The sequence below is a fragment of the Lepeophtheirus salmonis genome, chromosome 14, assembly GCF_016086655.4.
Source record: "Lepeophtheirus salmonis chromosome 14, UVic_Lsal_1.4, whole genome shotgun sequence".
NCBI lineage: Eukaryota > Metazoa > Arthropoda > Copepoda > Siphonostomatoida > Caligidae > Lepeophtheirus > Lepeophtheirus salmonis.
In genome coordinates this window covers 40,865,360-40,887,525 of record NC_052144.2, presented here as the reverse complement: position 1 = coordinate 40,887,525, position 22,166 = coordinate 40,865,360, and the positions used below count along the sequence as shown (strand labels likewise).

At 31.3% G+C, this 22,166-nt stretch overlaps 1 protein-coding gene across 1 annotated transcript in view; it reads left to right on the top strand.

Annotated features, from left to right (window-relative positions):
• The first annotated feature begins 6,421 nt into the window (after positions 1-6,421).
• Positions 6,422-22,166, top strand: part of LOC121129829 (uncharacterized) — a 52,328-nt gene continuing 36,583 nt past the window's right edge. Inside the window, exons 1-3 of the mRNA XM_040725548.2 lie at positions 6,422-6,673; positions 6,733-6,971; positions 7,044-7,261. Coding sequence (XP_040581482.2) covers positions 6,450-6,673; positions 6,733-6,971; positions 7,044-7,261 — 681 coding nt within the window. The 5' untranslated portion in view covers positions 6,422-6,449. The remainder of the gene's footprint in view (positions 6,674-6,732; positions 6,972-7,043; positions 7,262-22,166) is intronic.

Sequence of the window (22,166 nt, the reverse complement as noted above, 5' to 3'; positions counted from 1 at the left end):
GGGACAGTAAAAAATTAAGTCTTTTTTATTTTTTTAAATTTTTAGTAGATAAGTTATATATATTTCGTAGGGTTGGAAAAATCATGGGTCACCCCTTTGTACAGAATGTTTGCGCTAGTTCCCTCTTATCTGAAGGACCGAGATTACATATTAGATAAATTGCTTTTGGTAGGGTAGTTGAATTCAGGGTTTGCGAGTCGGTTCTAGTACATATTTTGAAAATTACATCATGGTTATCTGCTTTTCTCCATTTTAAACTTTGCAAATTTTTCGGATCCACAATCTATGACATCTCTAATACGAATATGATAGAAGAACAAATTAGTTTTGCCCTTAAAAAATAACTGGAAAAGAGACTCACATTATCTTTGATTATCTAGGATCATTTTTCAAATTCTCCAATGACAGAAGATACTTAGAAATAATAAAGGATTCGAGAGTGAGGCTTGAAGTGTTCAAAAAGTTAAAATATTTCGAAGAGATCCTGCAATACTAACTAAGTATAATAAATAATATGGATAGCAGTGTGATAGAGATGAGTGATTGTTTTGTTAAGGACCCTGAAGGAAAAATATCAATCAAATAGTTTTATTATAGTAGAATAAGAAGTGGAGTTGACTTTCGCAATAATAGAATCGTGAGTTTCGGTTAAGAAGGATGAGAAAACTATCATTCTCTGTTCCACAGGGACTGATCCAGAAGGTTAGAAGTAACTGCGACATACCTTGACGTTAAGGGGCATTTACAAAATAAACAATCCCTCTATTTAACCTTCTTTAAGGACCAACAAGTGTGACTGGACTGGACCGTGGTCCTCGGTCCTAAATAAGGACCTACACAACACTATATAAGACTAGTTCACACAGTACATAATTGTAGAGATTGACGGATTTCACACTCAAATGAAATATGTATAGACTAATGATTAAAAATGTATTTTACTAAAACCAAAGAATTGTTATATTAATCGAACAATTATAACTACATTCAAGATTATTATGCTGAGCCGTTGTTGCTAGCTTTCATCATTTGGGGGGATTAGTCCCAAAAATTATCGACACTGTAAATTTAATAACTTTATAATTGACATTTGAAGGGTAATGTTATGTTTATACTAACAAAGGATACCAGTGTTGCAGAGCTGAATAGAGGGGAATAGAAACAAAGAATGAGGGTAGAAGAAAAAGGACAGTGCAAGGGATGTAGAATGATACAGAGGGAGAAGAGACAGAGAGAAGAAGAGAGATATAGAAAGAGAGAAGGATAAGAGGGTATTATTTCGGTCAAAACAGACTCTTAATGACCTCAAATGCCCAAAAAATATCATAGAAACATTAAGGTGACAATTAAATCACTTTTTGAAAAAAAGTCAAAAATTAAGTGTTCAAATACGTTCCTTTTGATAAAAAAATGACGATTAACAAAGTTTGAGCAATTTCTAACTTTATTTAGAGTTAGCTCAACGGCCTTAAAGTTTTACATATAATTGGAAAAAAACCTGATTTTATTTTAATATCATCTGTATAGTACAAATTAAAGTCATTAGTTTAACAGGATCTTGCTATAGGACAATTTCTTGGTAAATAAGAGAGGCAACATATTATGTAGCTCCATCAAACATAATTATAATAATCAATATGGATTTTCCTGAATTCGAAAGTAGACTGATAATGATACCTAGTAATCATTCCATACATATCAAATTCTAATAATAGCCTTCAGAAAGGAAAAATATATTGCGTCAATGGAAATAATTAATCGATTATTGATTATTATTTATGATTACAACAGGGGGTTTCAATCTCTGATGTATAAAACAAAGATTTCTTTATCATACAAAAATATAATAAATATTATGTGCATTAGCCTGCTTCGTATTTGGGTCAATATGGTCCCCTTCATTCACAAAAACATTTTCTGCTAAACACATTACAAAAACACATGTTAAGAAAGCTTGAAGGGGTCTTAAGTAATTTTTTGGCATGGTACAGGCCATTTTAATTTTAAGAAATGGGATTTAGGTCGAGATCATCCATTTTTAAGACTAACTAGAGTCGGTTTTCCCGGTGTTGCAGGGAAATTGAGAAATTAAAATTAAGTAAGAGCTCTTCTTCTTAATATAAAACCAAAAATAAAGACTGAAAAAATTAATGAATCATTCTCATTTTGATTTTCTGAGTATAATAATATATAGGTACTCGTATTTTGGACAATGAGGAAGTAGTTGCTTCATTTTGTGTCAGACGCCGAACTTGCAGTTTCGCAGCCGCTTACCTAAGCATCAAGAAACCCTCCCAATATACCAAAATACATCCCGGCTCTCAAGTGGTACAGGGGAAGTACTGAGACAAAATACAGTTTTACCTCTACCACCGCTGCATTTCTATGCAGCAAGAACCCCTTATAATTTGCTACAATACACAGGTTGTGAGCTGCCGGGCTTTAGTTAGGTTAAAGTTCTCCGCCGCCGCTTCTCTGAGCATCAAGAAAACTACCTAATATTCCAAATTACACACTGGCTCTCAGGTTGCACAGGTGAAGTGCTGGACCAAAATATAGTTCAAACTCTACTCTTGCCGTATCATTTAAAAAACCAAAAATTGGTGATAAGTAGAAAAACATATATAAGCAAAACACTTTTATAATATATATTTTCTCCCGCCATGATTATGATTATGACTTAACACTGAAATGTTTCTAATTTATTTATAAAACAGTATAATGTTCCCTTCTTTCATTCATCTCTAATATCTGTTACATCTTTACTAGAGCTATTTTTCTTTGATCTTTTCTCTTCCGACTCTTTCACTGGACTTGGTGTACTTTTTTGGAATCTTCTTATTCAGGGGTTTAGGGCTAGGCGTAGGCTTCTGGAGCACCTCTTTCTGTTTTCTCAAAGCAATTCTCCAGTCATCTCTGAAGCGAATGGCGTTTGCAACCTTAGATGTGGAATCAGTTACTTCCTCTTGTGACTGTCCAATATGGTCTTCATCATTCTTAACATCCTTAATCCTACATTAAGACCTTCCAGATTTGTTGATATCTCCTCAACGTTCTAGACCAAGCACTCAGGTTCATCTTTATCAGAGACAGGGTCATACCTATCTACTTTCCTGGGCATATTACTTTCTATCCTTACCGGTAGTCCTAATTTTTTTCTTCAAACTCATCGAAAGAAGTATTTTTCACCACCTTGCAATTACTTCTTTTACGTTCAAATTCAAGACATTTAAACGTTGCAATTGCTGCAATTTGCAAACCAGCTTCACCTTTTTTTCTGCAACTGTGTCCGATTTAGTTAATTTTCTCTACTGTCTCTTCCCTGATTATAAAGGAATCCTTCCAATTTTCGAATATATTGCCTCGAGGCTCAGGTTGTACAGGTAAAGTACTGGGTCTCAAGGCAGTTTAAACTGCACCCCTGCTGCATTTCTAAGAACCAGGAAACCCTTCTAATATGCTAGAACACACCCCCGCCCACGAGTTGTGGACTGCACGTACCTGAAGCAGGTTAAATTATTCCAATGCCACTTCCTTGATCATTAAATAACCCTTGCAATATTCAAAATACAACATGGCCCTCAGTTCAGAAGTCCTAAACAATGCTGTTGAAATGCTGCCATGGTCTTTAAGCCCCAAAAAAATATCCAGAACCGTTTCTTGAACCATAAGAACCTACTTGAAAAATTTCAAGAAAATCCATCCATTGATTTGGTTGACAGTCCCATTTAATATACAGAGATTTTTAATACAAAAATGTATGTTGTATATCTATTTGACAGCCCCGTTTTCAGTTTAACCCCTTTTTTCTGCAATTAGACATTTTCTGCTCAACAACAAAAATAACTGACTTTGTCACTGTTTGAGTCCTTTTAGGTCATCATTTTTAGGTGTAAGTTGGCCAATGATACCACCGCGACAAAGAGTCAAAAGTTGTAATTTTTATATTTTTTAGTAATCGGTTTATGAGCAAAAAATATTGTGCACATTATTATTATTTATAGTTTAAATGGTATGTGATCCATATTTTGGGCTTTCCTTTTTCCGTTATGGATAAGTTATCAACAATAATGGTCAAAACACAAACAAACTACGGAAATATGTTCTAATTTGCAAGTGCCACTGAATATACCTCCGTGTGCTATAGGTTACCGGCCCCTGGTCTACACTATACAGCATTAAGGGCATATAACTCTTACTCAAAGAATCAGACTCAGGAAGCAATTGTGTAAACTTATTCAGTCGGTATTTATAGTATTACAAAAACTAAATTCGTTTATTGAAAAAAGCCTTCATCTTCAAGGACTGCCTTCACTCGACCTCATGGGCAGAATAGGTTTTCGTGTTCTAATTCTCATTCAAGGAGTCTCATACTTGAACAATATGGCTCTTGAGAGACTTTAAATTTGAGTAGTTGGTAAATAAGAACTTTAACTAAGATTAAGATCATGGCAATGTAGAGGCCAGAACTCATAACCCCAGATATTATTAGTCTCTGTGATCCACTATACAGCTCCTCCTTAAACATAATTTGGAGGGTTCTGGAGGTTTGGGAAGGGGTGCCATCTTACTGGAAAAGGATATTTAATCTTGAAAGTTTTCTCTAAACCATGGAAACATAAGCTTTGCAGGAGAAAATCAAATAATAACCCAAGCACGATACACTCTAATGTACATACATTGACGTATACGATCGTGAGTCATATCCCCCAAGTACGTACTACAATTCTTTTTGTCCTCTCTTCATGGTACATATATGTACATTATACATACTTTCTCAGCAGGAATCTTGTACAAGATATATGATTCTGCATGTTTTTCAAAATATTTTTGTTTTGTTGGTATGTTTATTTCTACATGACATTTTGTATTCGGAGGTCAAGGACATTTAGAAAGTGGCATGATTGTGTAAAAACGATACTTGTTGGGGCTCAGTCTCGAAATCCTTGACCCATCTGAGACCGTTATTAAACTAATTCCATCTGATCAACCTCGTAGTAAAATTTTGTCGCACATAAATAATTTAAAATATTTTTATAGAAAAGAGAAAAAAAAGCGTGACCTCTTAGTAAAAAAAAGAGAATTATTTCAATTTGAATCTACGGTTTTAAAACTGCAGTCTTGATCAAATATTAGGATATTATTTTATCAACCAAGTTGTAAAAGAATAAATACCCTTGTATAAATACTATTAAGCAAAATAATTAACTATTACTATGTATATCGATGTCAAAATGGGACCAACAAATAAAAGGACTTAAGCCTTACTGTCTATCAAAAATATGAGTCAGGATATACGTATATCAGACGTAGTTAGATGCGTATTAAAGATATTTTATTACATCATTACACATTCTTATTTAACTCGTGTAGACAATAATTATTGAACAATTATATATTTTTAATGATCAGTTATTTTTCTCCAATTAAGTATTCTAAGGTTTTCATTCCTAATACATTCTAAACAATATTAACTGTACAAATCTACCCATTTCATAGAAATTTGCAATATCTATTACGTTCATCTAATTCAAATATCAATGTTTGTCATTGGCATCAAGTAGTGTAGGTGCTAATTCTTTTTTTTTATTCTTAAAGGGATTTGACGAAGTTAATTACATATTTTGGAAAGTTTATTCATTTTATGTTGTAGAAATATCAATTTTGGTTTCCTAAGTACGTAGGGACAGTCTAAAGTGGCTGTAGTCTCCCCCAAAAAAAAAAAAATGGAATTTTTGCTTTTTACTAGAAAATTTATTATCAGAATTTTTTTTTTTTTTTCAAAAAATTTAATATATGACATTAAATATAATATTTCAACTTTTTTTTATAAAAATTAAATTTTTAGTGAATAACTATGGATTTTTGAAATTTTTAAACAGTAACTATTTTTTTTTTTTTAAATTAGTATTTGAAATTTTTTTCAAAAACTATAATTTGTATGAACAGCTGTGAAATTTTGAAATTTTCTTCTAAAAAGTTTAATTTTTTGTGAATAAATATGGATTTTTGAAAAAATGTTATAAAAAATTTAATTTTTGAAATTTTTGTCAAGGAATTCAATTTTTTCTGAATAGAATATTTTTTTTTTTTTGTAAAAAATCTAATTTTTCAAATATTTTGTGAATAACTTTGGATTTTTGAAATTCCTAAAACCAAGCTCCCCTCAAAATGTAATCCTGCGGACGCCTCTGCTAGTCCAGACTCGACGACTGCATCTCTGTCTATTTCTTAAAATTGACGTGCAGATGCAAGTATACAAATAAACAGACTTACCTACTTAATAAACTCATGTGGATAAAGTTCATAATACCTACAATTATTATGGAGTATGTTCAACCCCTTAGTCATCCATATTTCCGCCCGCATCACATTTGTCAAGGTTTGTCAATATATCATGTACTTTTGATCTTTATGATTAATATGTAGTAAGTAGTTGACAAAGAAGAATGGGACTTGTGACACTACACTTGGTCGTTGGAATTGGGATTTTTATCCTTCCTCTATTTCTACTCTTTTTTACTATTGTAACATTGACCCTCGCGCATTTATATATTGTGATTGGGGCAGTTAGTTTTGTCGGATCCGTCATTACAACCATTGTACTCCTTACAAAATTTGTCAATCAACCCGCCGCTCATGGTTTTTTCTCGTATTCGGATACAATTGCTAGGTTTGTTCCCCAAATGTTTTCATCAACTTGATTTATGTTCTATTTAATCCTCAAAACAGTGCTTTAATGTCTTTGGGACTGATGCTGGATGGTGTAATGAATCTACTTCCAAGTTATGATAGCCCTTGTTATCAGTATAGGTTGATATACGGCCTCTTTGTCGTTCCTATAATAACCAGTTTCTTTTCTGTTTTGGGCATGGCCATTGAGAGGTTCCAAGCATTTGCCTTGTTCCGTGATAAAAGAAAACTAACGAGGAAGTTCAGCATTGCTTGGTTTCTCTCCTCTTGGACCTTAGGTACTAGTATAAAATGCTCCTAAATAACCCGATCTTTTCATTTGCTACAAAGGATATTTTATCTCTCTCTAGCTATTTGCTTCCTTGTTATTCTTATGGCTCAGATCTCGGAGGATAAACCCTCTGGTTATGCAGAGAATGAGGAACGTTTGAAAAAATTGGGCATCGCTTTTCCTGGACAAGACGATCAGTTCTATGTTAATATACTGGATATGGACTTATTTCCTGGTCCTCATTCTGAGAAAAGAGGAGCTATTGCGGCACAAGCTTCTCTCAACATTCAAGAAAAGGTATCGTAAATATCTTGTGTATCCAGTGGTGATGGGACAGAGGGTACATATCCACTCCCCTGTGATTAATACTTTGAAAGGTGCCAAAAGTTAAAGGGGGCAAATTTTCAAGAAGATAAGCGAGTACTCGCGAATATATTTTCTTAAAAAAAGAATTAAAACAAAATTCAAAATGTATTATAGGAAAAAAGAAAGCAATGATATTCTCCCTTAAAAAATTATTTCCCTAGCGGCTACAAAATATATTCTGAAGGAATTACATAATTTTATGATTTCCAATCGAAAGAAGATCTTAAATTTATTTTCTAATATTAAAAAAAAAACAAGCTGAAATTCCCTTAAAAACGTTTTTTTTTAATTAAACTTTATAAATATGTAATGTAGAGGTTGAAAAATTTACATAGAATGAAAGGAGTTAAGAAAAAACAGTCTTGAACAAATAACAATACATGAGGATTTTTCCATTTTTTTAAACATCATACAATATATTTTTTAACATATCTTGGTTAGTTATGAGCAATTTATTCAAACTTCTGGGATGAGTCAAAAAAATCAAAGGATGTCAACTATAATTTAAAACCTTCATTTTATTTATCAAACTGTATTTGGCTCCGATATGGACCCTTTCAAATACGTAAAATCCATCAATTTCTGATTCCTTCATTGTGAAAATGAATGTTTGTTACGTTTAGTGCAATTTGCAGCTGGAAATTGCACAAGGTTATACTGGATAATTTGTAAATATATGTAAATAAGGATAATTATTCCTTGTCTAAGAATACAAATGTAATCGAGCCTCAATTGTGAGGAAAATTATTTTTTCTTCCTTATGTGTGTGTTGACATGTTCTATTATGGCCTTCCCTGTGAAAGTCTTTCCACTTCGACACGTTGTATATATTTGATTATTTTCACTCATCATAATTGGTCAGTGAAGAAACAGAGCAATTATGAAAGATTCAAGCTTTATTTTAAAGAGTAATTAAATGAATTATTATCATTATTCGTCATCTGAATACAAATAAATATGTGTAGAATCATATTTAATTAACATGGGAAGAGAACAGATGTGTTTAAATATAATGTGGGGAGAGAAATGTTCTTGAATTGATGCAAAATCAAGTGGTAAACCTTACTTCATTATAAAAAAATATAGAAAGTGAAATATTGACACATTAAATATATTGAATCCCTCTATTTTGAATTCAAGAATCATTCATTCAATACTAGCAATTATTGAATGTTTTGAGAGAAAACTCTTATTTTGTCTCATAGAGTTTCAACTCTAATACCCTGTCTGTTTTGATCAACATATAAAAATCCTAGTAAAGTTTTCGGAGTAGTGTAGTTTGGTATTGATGGCTTCAAGCGGTACTATTCTAAATTGGTGTTCTAACCAGTACTTGCAGTGCCAATAGGGCATAATAATATTGCACTACCAATTACGGACCCCCCCCCCTCCCATTTTTAAACTAGATCCTATAAAAAAAAGGTCATCTGAAGTCATTCGCCCTTATAAGTGCATGTTAATTGCCCTTTTTGGACATATATATTTTTGTCAAATAAAGTATCAAAAACACCAATTCCAATATTGAAAATGGAACCAGTACAAAAATATTGGTATCCTGACAACTCTAGCTGTGAGTAAGGAGGGGTGTAGATAAGTGGAAAACGCACTCGAGCTAACTTATTCTCCTAAAATCAATGTGCGTAGGTTGGGTACCCGGTCGCTCCTAGAGAAGGAAATATACAAAAAGTATTAAAGTTGACTTGAGTTTCCTAAGTCTGATAGAGTAATGGTAATACTAAAATGTCATAGATAAGTCGGAATATTTGAATACCCACGAGTAATTTGTAACTATACATGGTCTTAACTGGCAGTAGTACCCGGTATTGCCCGGGGTTATTAGGCGGCGTCGAACAGCGAACACCGTTTTTACGAACACATAGTTACTCTATACATAGGTAGATGATAAATGTTCTCTCCTCAAGAATGAAAGAAAAATAACAATAGCCTGAGAAAAAAAGAGTAATATGACGTAATGACTGATGAGCCAGGGAGTAATTGGGTCTATAGAGCTCTAAATGGCTTAGCCTCAGCTACACAGGCATTAATATGAGTACACTGTTAATTCTTAGATCAAAATTATGAATATCACATTCATCAGGGAGCACTATATAAAGTGGACCCTATATATACGCTCCATGCTACATGCAAAATTCCTGAGAGATTTCATTATCATGACTAAGTTGTTATTTCTTCGATCAAAAATGCCTTTGTTTTATTCAAACATCCAATCATTCGATGGAACGACTTAGCTCAATGTACAACGCACTTGAGAGGATTTATTTTCTTGAACACCTGCGTGTATGTAGGTTCGCTTCTCGGTTGTTCCTAGGAAAGGAGATATACTTTATGTGTATGGTCTTCAGAGACAATTCATAGGTCAGATGGAGTAAATGTAGTTGTACAATGTTTACTTATACTTAATCAGTGCAACTCTATCTGACTGATCAAAGGACCATTAGAAAAATAAATTAGTTTTTACTCTTTAGATGGCTCTTACATTGAAGCAATGTTACTTTTTATAGACTTTTTCACGTCAACTAGTAAGATTATAAGCAAAAAGAACAGATATTTTACTCAATTCTGTCGAATTGTATCAACTCACTGAATACTCGAATAGTATATCATGACCTCATAATGAAATTCTCTATTTTTCTTAATAGTACATCCTTTTAGAATAAAGGGTTGATTTTATTATAAATACCCAGGAAGTAAACAGTTCTGTGTCTCCTTTTTTAAATTTATATAACAAAAAACCTTTAGATGGACAAAATAATGTACTGATGCAACTAAAGTACTGATGAACGTTGTGTCGTCTGCCCTTGTCCAACGGATAAATTGACACAATGCCATTATTTTTTTACATGGTTGTTGCGATTACAGGTCCACAAGTACAAATATAATGCGGACCCAACCCTGAATTCACCTATTTAAAGCAACTCTACAATGCAAGATATTAAAAAGTATTTAGGTCAAGTGGCTTTTAATACCAACGGCATTGAGTCCATATTAAAATGGATTTACATGGATTATAGCGTAAGGACATCCGGCTGATAAAATATCATAAAATAAAAAAGAAACGACACATTAGTTGTTATTTTTATTATCTGTAGGGGGATTATTTATTATTGAAGAATATGAATTAATATTATAATAGGGTAAATACTCTATTTAATAATACTGTCAACTAAGTGATACTGTTTCGAGAATGTTTCTACATTTAGTCTAAACAGATCTGTCGTCATAATGAGGATCCATGAGCATTACTAAGGATTAAAGTGTGTTTCACACTAGTGATGTATCGGTTCTTATTTAAGACCGCGGGTCAATCCAATTCGGTCTCATCTTTCAAGTCCCACTTCTCACTCCTTAATGAAGGTAAAATCGATCCCTCTGTACGTCATTGAGGGTGGTTTTCATTTTATGTATACCTTTATTTTATACAGTTCTACACTGTATAGAGTTATATCATATATGAGTTCAGTACTCTCTTCTTTTTTTTTCCTCAAGTTATAAGTTGTCCTTATTATTATTTTATTCTTGAAGAGAGAATATCTAAGTATGGAGTAATTACGGGCGAATGTTCCCATGAAAAACGCAGAGTAACAATAAAGATTTCTTGGGGAGATATCTTCTATATTAAACAGCACATTTTATCTGTTCGTCAACGTCTTATAACTCAGGGTACTACTTATAAATATGGTAGACTCCAAATTCAAGCCCTTATCACTATGTACCTCATTTTATATTTGATTATAATTTAAAGATGAATTGAAATTCAAGACGATGAATAAAAAAACTTTTCAATCAAGAAATATAAGTACATACTAAATAAATGGAAAATATAACCTATTGAAGATGAATTCTCAAGAGCTTTGTCACAATCATTTTTATAATACATTTATGTACTTACTACTTCTATGTACAAAGAGTACCCAAATACCCTACTTATGTCTCAAAAAAGCTTATCCCCCATTGTATAGAAGAAATATAATTTTACATTGAACATCCAAAATGATGATTAAAAAATGGAGGAGTTCTCAAAATAACGACGTTGAAACTATTCAACTTTACAAAAGATATGTGTTTGTTAGGGTCGTGTTAGTTTTTAATATGGGACTTTGAAAGATTCAATTTCACTTGTCATGTCTTAATTTTGTAACCTTTATTAATTTAGCTATAATATTAATCGATCCGGAAAGTTGAGACAGTAGTGATTAGACTATAGAACGTTATTTTTCCCTTCCGGCTAAAACATATTTTTAATCTTGTTATTTATGCCAGAAAATTTTGTAATCGCAGTAAGTTTAGCCTTTAACGCATTTTTTTAAATAACGTTCTTAGAGTATGATCGTGATTCAGAGCCTTATTTTGAAATGAAATAACTATATAAATTCAAATTTAAGGTAAGAAAAATGGATAAAACACATTTCATCATACAAAAAATAATTATTTATTAAGTTATCTTGAATAGAGTTCCAACAAAAATGTGTATAATCATACAAAAATGAAGTATTATATTTGTAAATTTATTTTATTTTTTTACAGATTTTTTTCAACTGCTTTATATTGTAGCGAAAACTAAGGAATAAACCTCATATTACAATTTTTAAAAGATGTATTGCCAAAAAAAAAAAAGATTTTGATATATTATTTTAGTTTAACTTTTAATTTTCTTATAGGATATTTAATAAATAAGGCATGTAAGGCTACGTCAATTGTTTCAAAATTAAATATAATTAACTTGATTATTTGATTAATTATACAAAGTAATTAACATTTTAAAGGCAGGAAGTTAAGCCCCCATTAAAATATGCTTCATACCCAATGTATTTTATTAGTACTTATTGATTAAATTTAAGTAATCTAGAGATCACTTACTTATATTTATTTTCTGAAATTTTCCTGCCTCTAAAATATTCATTACAATCATAAATATTTTTAGTCTTTGATGGCTTAAACAAAAATAATAAATATTGATTTAAGCCAGGGGCGTTCAAAGTCCTTATTTTTTGCATAGTATTATTGATATATGTGTATAGTTGTATAAGACAATAATATATATCACAGGGGGTGACTAGGACTCGCAATTTAACTTGAACTCGGAAGTTAGGGTTTACTATTGGAATTGAAAGTTATTTTAGATTGAACTCATAGGCTCCGCACAACTTTTTTGAAGGTGGAGGGCCAATAATTAACAAAGGAGTATAAAATATGTTCTAGAATACGGAAGCAGCTTTTTCTTGTTGACAATCTGAACAGATTTTTTTTTTTCCAAAGCTGTTATCATAATAATTTAATTTTTGAAGACAGAACATCCAAATATAAAGTGAAACCATAGGTATATGTGCTCATGAGAGTAATAATGAGCGTTTGCTCGAGAGTTATAAGTATTTGTTGGACTCAATGTAGAATTAAGGATCGATATCTGAGTAATTCCAGCCTATTTGTTCTTGCTGGAGAGAGTGGGCTTTGTGTATATTTTTTGCTCTCACGACTCCTACCAGCAGTTTTAATAAAATTTGATGACGTTTTAACTACGGTTCTCACAAAAATTCCTCAAAGTGTCAAGTTTACATTGTTAATCGTTACACCACTGCCAATAACTATCATTTTTTTTTAAAATAGATTGTTTTTTACTGCTACAAGTTGGATGGCCAATTTTTCTCATTTGTCAGGTCACGTCCTTTTTTTTAAATGATATCCAGAGCGTCTACCGATACTTTTTTATAAATTCATGAAATGTCCAGTCTTTTATGGGTTAATTCAATTATCTGGATGTGAAAAGAGAACATGTTCGAGCTAAAGAAGACGTTTGGTATCCCTGATTTAGTATTAATTTAGTATACGATAGGGAGTTTCTGTTTTAGTACAAAAATATAAAATAAAAGTCAATTTCAAAATAAAGAAAGATCCAAAGGCATTTTTTTTAAAATAGAGTATAACAATCCAAATTATATCCTAAAGTTCAACTAATTTCAAAAATATGACAAGCTTTATAAATCTGAAAAGTTTTATTTAAGTTATATAATTTATTAAGTTCTGCTGTACACAGTTTTGAAAATCCTCTCAGTTATAAAGGTTATAAATACCTGGTGATTTTTTTCATTTTTTGTTTCTTTTTATATAAATTTTCAATAATAGGTTTAAGAGGATATTTAATTTAAACAAAAAATATACGGAATTCAATTGGCAAAATATTTTTTCTGATAACTATAAATACTATGTTGATTAGGCTATAACGTTGTTTTTTCTCGAATAAATCCAATTCCGATTAACCAATTTGAATTTTTGTGATGTCGGATCTGAGAGTATTTATTTTAACTCCCTATCATCTTGTGGAGTTTTTTCCATTCAAATAGTTTTGCAAATTTCAAATTATGAAAATAAATAGAAAAGATAGTTTTTGTATATTAGAAATCAAAGCAATTAACTGATTTTCATACATGTCAACAATCAAACCGAGTAGCTAAATTTAATTATTTTAATTTTATAATATAGTCTGTGAAACGTTTTTGGGCAATATTTATTTTCCGTGGCATACACATGTTGTTCATTACTCCAAAGGATGATAGCAACTAAATGTTTTACGAAAAAATTTAAGCATCTCGCTTCTAGAATGTAACCACGCCCCTTTTCCTATTACTTTTACAGCCTGATTGCCCCGCATAATAAAAATGATAATTATGTTCTCGCAACCTGCGTATCTTTACTTTATATCTTTATATAGCTTCTTTGGAGGTAACCCACCTTAAAATATAGTAGATGAAAGTAGAAATAACTCCCAAACCTCTCAACACTTAAAAAAAGTATTGTGCCTTACTTTCACTTGAAGTAACAACAAAGAAAACAATGGAACTAAAATGAAATGTAATTTATCATTCATTAACCTACATACACTAATATCTATGTTCTTAAAATTCATATTGTATTTTCAACCTCATAATCTATGTAAGTACACTCTAATTTTATTATTCTGTTGTTCTTGTAATTAAAGGAACATTTCAATCTACTATTTTAAATACGTCTCATAAAAGGAAATTTATTTTTATTACTTTACAATAGGATTATAATATTTCTAGTGGTTGACAGACATAATGAAATCTAATTGTATATACTGTACAGGTTTGAGAGTATCAAACTCTTATTCAAAAAATTCAGATGCGGTTGTTAATGTATCGTGGAGTTAGTACAAAAGTGGTATAACTCTCTCGTAACTTTTTCTCAATCTAGGATATAAGTTAAAATTATAGTTTCTTTAATGATATTGAATCCGTTTTGACTAGTTTATTTTTTGTTTTTTGCCTTTTTTCGCTCAATAAGTCATGATACTGATCAACAGTCAATGAATAATATCCCTGACACAAAAAGTCAAAATGCGAATTATTTTTTGAAAAAAGTAACCTAGATCGAGTTTTGGCGTTGGTCGCTTTATCCTGGTATATAGACTTTACATACAGTTACGTGGACTGCGTACCCACAATTTTATTTTCTAGGCTGTACCATGCAACTGCTGCAAAATTCACCCAACGGTCACTTGCGTAATTTTGCTGAGTAGATTTTTAGCTCAAAAACATTTTTGCAGAAGGACAATTTGCTGAATGACATTTCGCAGAACAGACAATTTTCCAAAGGGCAATTTGTCGAATTGCAGAAAAATATTTTATATTCATTAATGAACCTTATAATATTTAAGTACAACACTATAGTGGCTCACTGTAATATGATTGTGGTAAAAAGGTTGCAGACAAAAATATCAGCGGAAAAATTGTTGTGTACATTATCGTTGTAAGACAAAATTATGATTGTGAGTAATTTAATTGGAAGACATTGTTAAAGTGTGAATTTCGCTGCAATTTATATTATTTTCAGACGATAAAATTATTGAAAGATGAAGAAACTTATACTATAAAAAAGCGTTCATATACCGTGTGTATTAAATATCATCGGCTTGAGGTAGATTAAATTCTTCAACCCCCCCCCCTCTCTTCCTTGAGCATCCAGAAACCTTTCTAGTATCCAAAAATATATTCAAGCCCTCTGGCTGTACAGGTAAGTTGCTGGACCACAAGGTAGTTTAAACTCTAACGCCGTCACGTTTCCAAGCACTAAGGACACCTTCTAATAGGTATACTATGATTCATTCCTGGCCCACGAGTTGTGAACCATCTACTTCTACGCAAGTACTATGTACTTTTTTCTGCAACTTTTATGTGATTTATGGTGTTAAATAGAAATTTATATACTTAAAAATATTATAGAATTGTATAATACTTGTATTCGTTATCATTTATTGGACAAATGAAGTAATTTACACATTCGATTTTAAGGGATGGATTGTGCACAACCCGTGGCCGGGGTGTATCATAAAATATTAAAAGAGGTCCTTGGTTCTTAGAAACGCGGCGGCGGTAGAGTTTAAAGTACTTTTTGGTCCCTGAAAAACCTGATAGCCGGCCTATATTAAAGATATTAAATGGCTTCATTGATGCTCAGGGAAGCGGCGGTGAAAGATTTTAATTTACTTTGGGACGAAGTAGCTAATATAAACGACCCATGGGCCGGTAGTATTCTATCATACCATAAGGAGTTCTTGTTGCTTAGAAATGCAGCCACGGTAGAGATTAAACTGACTTGGAGCCAAGCACTTCACATGTAGAACCAGAAGGCCTGGGTGTATTTGGGATATTAGAAAGGTTTCCGGATGCTCAGGGAAATAAATATAGATTTCATAGTACTTACACTTTAAGACATTGCAAGTACTTGTAAGTTACGAAAATACCTTACAAAAATAAGGCTAATTCTTGTACTCGTAATTGACTTAAGTACTTTGAGATGTACTTGGTTCTATCCCTCTCACTTCCCACCAAAAACCAGCAGAAGCCCCTGTAAGGTACGTCTTTGACGATATTTTTGTTTCATATTTTATTTAAAAAAGTATCGAAATACAGAGTTGATATTTGATGAATCATATTTGAATGACTTAACCATTTTATTGTTTCCATATGGTGTTTTATTTATAAATATATATTTGTATTATTTGATATCTAAATAATAGTGACAGGTTTATTAGTAAACAAATTAACGACCCAATCTACAAATAAAAATAATTATCTTTGGTATAATAAGATAAGAATTGCATTGTTGAAATATTGAACTAGTTTATCGTTTTCTTTTATGGCCTCAAATAGGATTTGGAGTAGCAAATTTATATTTGATATTAACAAACATTTTATATAAACATCTAACTAGACTTCCGTAAAAAAATACCTGATATTATGCTTGTTCGTCAATCCCTGAGTACTTACCGATATGAATATTCCATCATGTCGGTAAGATAATGAATTGATAACAAAGACGTGATTAGTTATCTTCCATTGGAATAGAAGTCGTGTTTCGTTATTATTTAATTAATTTTAAGTACTACAACGGTAAAGATTCGAACTACATTAGGAACCCCTTATTATTGTGTTATTCTTAATTAATAATTAATGAATATGATGAATAAAAATATATTATTTTTTTGTCCAAGAACACTCATTAATTTACCTGTATGGCATATACTAGGTATAAATAATACCTATTAACCCCATACAATCATTTTTAAATCTAATTGAAATATACAATCATAAATATCTATAAATTAAATTTCCTTTTTTCGTCCAATGTCCCAAATGGTCCCAAGGCGAAACTTCCGTTCGGAAAATTGTCCTTGGACGACATGTCCGTTCGGCAAATTGTCATTCGACGAAATGTCACTCGGCAAATTCGGACAATTTTCTCAGAACTTGCAATTTAAATAGATATCGAAATATATTAAAATTTCAGATTCATGTATTAGAAGAGACGGATAACGTAGAAAATCCAACTTGGTACTCATCAAAATTAGGACCTGTGAAAGTCCAAAGTATTAGTTGACCTCTGACCTCTTTAAGTGCGTCAAAATAGAGTCATGAGTATCAAAATAAAATAGGTATTTTGTCTTCATTAATGTGTTAGTTATATTATGTGGCTGATATGAAATAACAAATAATAATGATAAAATGAAAAGGACTACAGTCAAGAGTACTTCTCACTAGTAGCCCTAGCCTCTTCTAATCACTATACAATGATAGATAATGAAGAACTTTGGAAGAACATTCATCAAACTTTAAATCAATTTCATAATCAATATGAATAAACTATAGTTTGTTTATATGTCTGTATGTAATCTGTAGAGTCATATTAATAAAATATCGTAGACGTTTTGCATGAAGCATCGAGCGTGCACTTCATAAGAAAAAAGAAAAAGGAAGTAAATATGCATAGAGTTGTGTGCGAACTGTATATAAAAATGAGTGAAATCTTGCAAGCGTTTGGGTCAACTCATAATTTATACAACTCTATCCTGTAAAGTATGAGTTGATTACTTGACAATGAGTGCACTAATGACTATAATACTTATCGACTCATCATGTCTTATTAAAAAAAAATCTGAGGCTTCTATTATTTTTCTTTCATTGTTTAGGAGAAAACATCTAAGTTTTAAGTAACTACGTGTGAGTTTCCTCATAAAAAACAAAGAATAACACTAAGTATTTCTCGGAGAGTTATCTCCTATATTATTAAAGCTAAGTTTGTATGTGAGTCAACGTCTAATAACTAAGCTCAATTCCGGATACTACCACTAGTTAACATTATTTTTTTCTTTATGTTCATCAAAGGTACAACAAATAACCTTTAGGTGTATTTTGTATCGGTATCTATTCCAAAATAAACAATTTAGTATTATGATCTACTACTGATTCTAAAAAGACCAAAAAATTGAACCCCATCTTGAGCTTTGAAATTACTGTTTCAAAAGTTTAAAAAATTAATTAATGGATTAATAATTATCTTAAAATAAAATATTGTTTTCAATACGATGCATAAATTATTGGTCAAATATAGTATATAACTTACTTTTTACAATTCGCCATTTTCAATAAGGAGAATTGAAAAAAAGAAAAACCTCTTTTTTCATATTTTTTTAAAGTACTGAAAATAGATTACTCTACGTATTGAACATATTAATATTCATTTAAAATTTAGATTCTAAAGATATCTACATTTTTTGTTTGGGATTTCATTGGGGATCACCAGAAGATAATTGATTGATTTACAAATTTTTACCATCCATCAATCATTAAGCAGATAAGCCTCCTTATTCTTCACTAAACTATTTTGTTCATGAAATGAACGAACATTACTCATTACGAGATTAATCATCATAATATATAATAATTATCAAATTAAATCTAATTTATCAACCACTTTTAATATTGGCCTATACGACTAAATATATGTATGTTGTGTTATACTCCTAGACCCCTTCCCACGGCTACATATTCTTAGGAAAATGCAACATAATTATACGTTTTGCACTTGCGTCCATATAACCTGGTGTTTCGGTTCACCTAAACATTTTTTTAAACGGCTTATATAGTGGAAAAATCTGACGAACCCGTTTCCACGTTCTCGTGTAATACGTGTTATATACGAGTGTGGTATGAAAAGTTTCCAACCTCAGCGTGAAGATGGTAGCACTCATAAGTAAAAGTTAGTCACATCTATCTAGCATCTGGCGGCAGCTTCTCACCTAATTTTTAGCAATTTTGAACACACTGTTGAGTTTGAGTGAGTTAATGTGAGTATTTTTGGGAACATGGAAACCATTGAGTATGGAGCTGTCATTAAATATTTTATGTTTGAAAGTGTAACCTTTATATAGATTGAAACAATAAACATATAAATGCGTGCTGTATTAAAATTTGATGCGTCTAAGTAAATCCAATTCGGAGTAATTGAGTAAAAAACCAAAGGTTTCTCGTGAACTATTATTTCGCATAGAACAACGCCGACTACTATTTGGACGGATTAAACAGATGGGAGCATCGTTCGGATAAGTGTGTAGTGTTACAAGGAGACTATGTTGTAAAATATGGTTAAAAAATCAGAAAAAAGGTCTTGTATCTCTGTTAGGTCGGCAACTTTTCAAACCACTCACGTATATATACTAGCAGGAGTATATATCTACGGGTCGGAGTTAATAGGCGTCGACAAATTATTACTATAGATCATTACTTACATTTTCTTAACTTTTTTAAAATCAAGTACGGAGATTCAGCTACACATGCTTGTATAATCAGCTTGTATCATTTACAAATTGTACATAATTGGAACTTGTACGTTCAAGCATTCTTGTTATGATCATTTGATCTGAAATCATTTTGATTCTTTCAAGAATATCTCATAATGCAAATTTGATCTTATTCAAAAGACAAAACTGTGATTTTATGTATGTACATAACTTGTGAGAGATCAAAATTTATAATGTGTCTCGGATTACCAAATAGTTTAATCTGCTTAGACTGTCAGTCTTTCAAATGATTATCATGAATACTTCATTTGGTAGTTGGATTTCAAGTTTACACCTATTCTTCACGTTTGAGAATACCTGCATTAGAGTGAGACGAATACTTGAATTTTAGAAATCGATGATGGGACTGTCTTTCATAGTAATTTCTCATACTTGGAAAGACTATTCCACACGTTTCGCCACTCCATCATTAATATAGATAGTTTCACATTTTAAAACTTTACATGCACCTATTGGTTGTTACATATTATCTATAAGCCTATATTTTTCTCATTATATATATTTTAACTCTGTGAATACATAATCTAAAATATTAATTAAGAAAATAATATTAAACTTTTTAGACTGTGAAGAGTTTATTCTTAAAATTTTGATCTCCTTGGCAATGAAACCAGTGTTTGAATGACTGGGCTTATTTTACCATTATTTTTGCCAAATTTTCGAAAATTGGTCTTGCATCTTCGGAACAAAAATTATCTGAACGGAATCAAGGCAACAAAATAGCGCATGTTAGGGTTGTAGTAGTTTATTAAAGAGGTTAGAACATCACTCTCTCTAGCACTAGGTACTGGACAAGGGAATCATTAATCATTATTAATATGGGATTGACCATGACGTGTATATAATTTATTACTTTTAAGTTAATAATATAATATAGTTGTGTATATAAGACAATAATCAATCGTCATCATTATTGGATCATTCTAAACATAACAGCGGATAATTGGGTGTTACAGCATCAAGACCATAAATACTATTTACATTTTCAGCCGCCTGGTTGATGTTTTTGCATTGTTTCAATAAGTAAAAAGTAAAATATAGCGTTTATTCTCTTTGCTGCTGTCCATCTTTTGACAACCGTTCAAACTATACGAAATCAAACAATCATAAAACTGTCTAAAATATTTTTTTAGTACAACAACTTATCTTTCTTACCCCATCTAGTGTAAGCCGATTGCACTTTTACAACGCAAATTACACATTACTAAAGTCATCTATTGGAAAAATAATAAATGGGTTTGTACTACATAATACGACAGAATTTTCTTGAAAACTTAAAAAAAGGATAAACAAATGTTTTTTCTACAAAGTTTTATATGCCAAACTTTATTTATGTCCTTCTCTGATAGCTCACGAGAACTTCTCAATTTGCCAATAATGTACATATTTCAGCGTTGCATTTGGTAAACACCCCCAGGGGAAAAACAGGGATTAATGACGGTTCAGCTATAGGTGCAGCTGCTGGATTTTTGGTTGACAAAAATATGTGTTTATTAGAGTGGTTCGAAAAGCATTATTGTAGAAATCAATGATGGGGGATATTGAGAAGTTTGTAATACTATGAAAGACTATTCTATGACCAATTTCTGAATAATTGAATGTATTTTTAACAATCCCCAATTCAGTTGAAACTTTATTCATACGTATTTTGTGGGCTATATAAATATTTATAGAAAACTAACACTGAGGGAAGTTTCCATCCTTAAACTTTAGTATTCTGTTCTAAATCTTAAAGACTTGTCATCTGGTGACGTCGCCATTTCTTTTTAACATAAAAAGAGACTTCTGATCCCCCCCTACCCCACAAATACAAAAAAATATATATTATAATAATGTACACGTTGCAATGTATGTACCAGTTTCTTTTTCCTAAAATGTATCATTTAATCACACCATTAGTCATTTTAATTACCAACTACATAATGTGCCAGATAATATTTGTATTTTAGTCATGTGTATTGAAATAGTAAATATATCGAACATCCAGGGAATATTATTCAATTATTGAATTATCTTTATGTCAAGAAGCACTGTAAATCCGTCATTTAAATTAAGTAATCTCATTTTGTAGTTGCAACTTGTACAGCATCCCAACTTTTACACAACATGTACATCACTAACACAAACATTTAAAATGTATTTTGTTGTCGATTATTGATTTTTCTGTTGTTGTTTTTTTGAACGTCTCAATGTCTTTATTGTTGATTGGTTGAGTTCGAATGAGCTGTTGTAAAGCTAGCTTTTATCAATTCTGAACAGTTATTATTGAATAATAATTACACATTTCAAAAGAATTGTCTAACTACAATCAACAGATTAGTGTATTTTTTTTCTGTTAAGTAAATAGTTTTAAAAAAAAATGTATATTTATATATATAAAAATAGTTTTACTTTCTTAGAGAGAAAGTAGAGTTGATTAAAGAAGAAATGGACCCAATAATTTAAATGAATAATCTGTGGATGTAGGATGAGAAATCTCACTCTTTCTCACCTGGTCTTTCATTCAGTTATTCTGCATGTTTATTGAACTCCTTAGTTCTGAGTATACGATGATCCCATAGGAGATCTGGAGCAATCTATGTATACATGAGGATAGAGGCAATGATTCACTAGCTCAGTAGTCACTATTACATTTATGGGAATTGCATCTACACAAAGAAC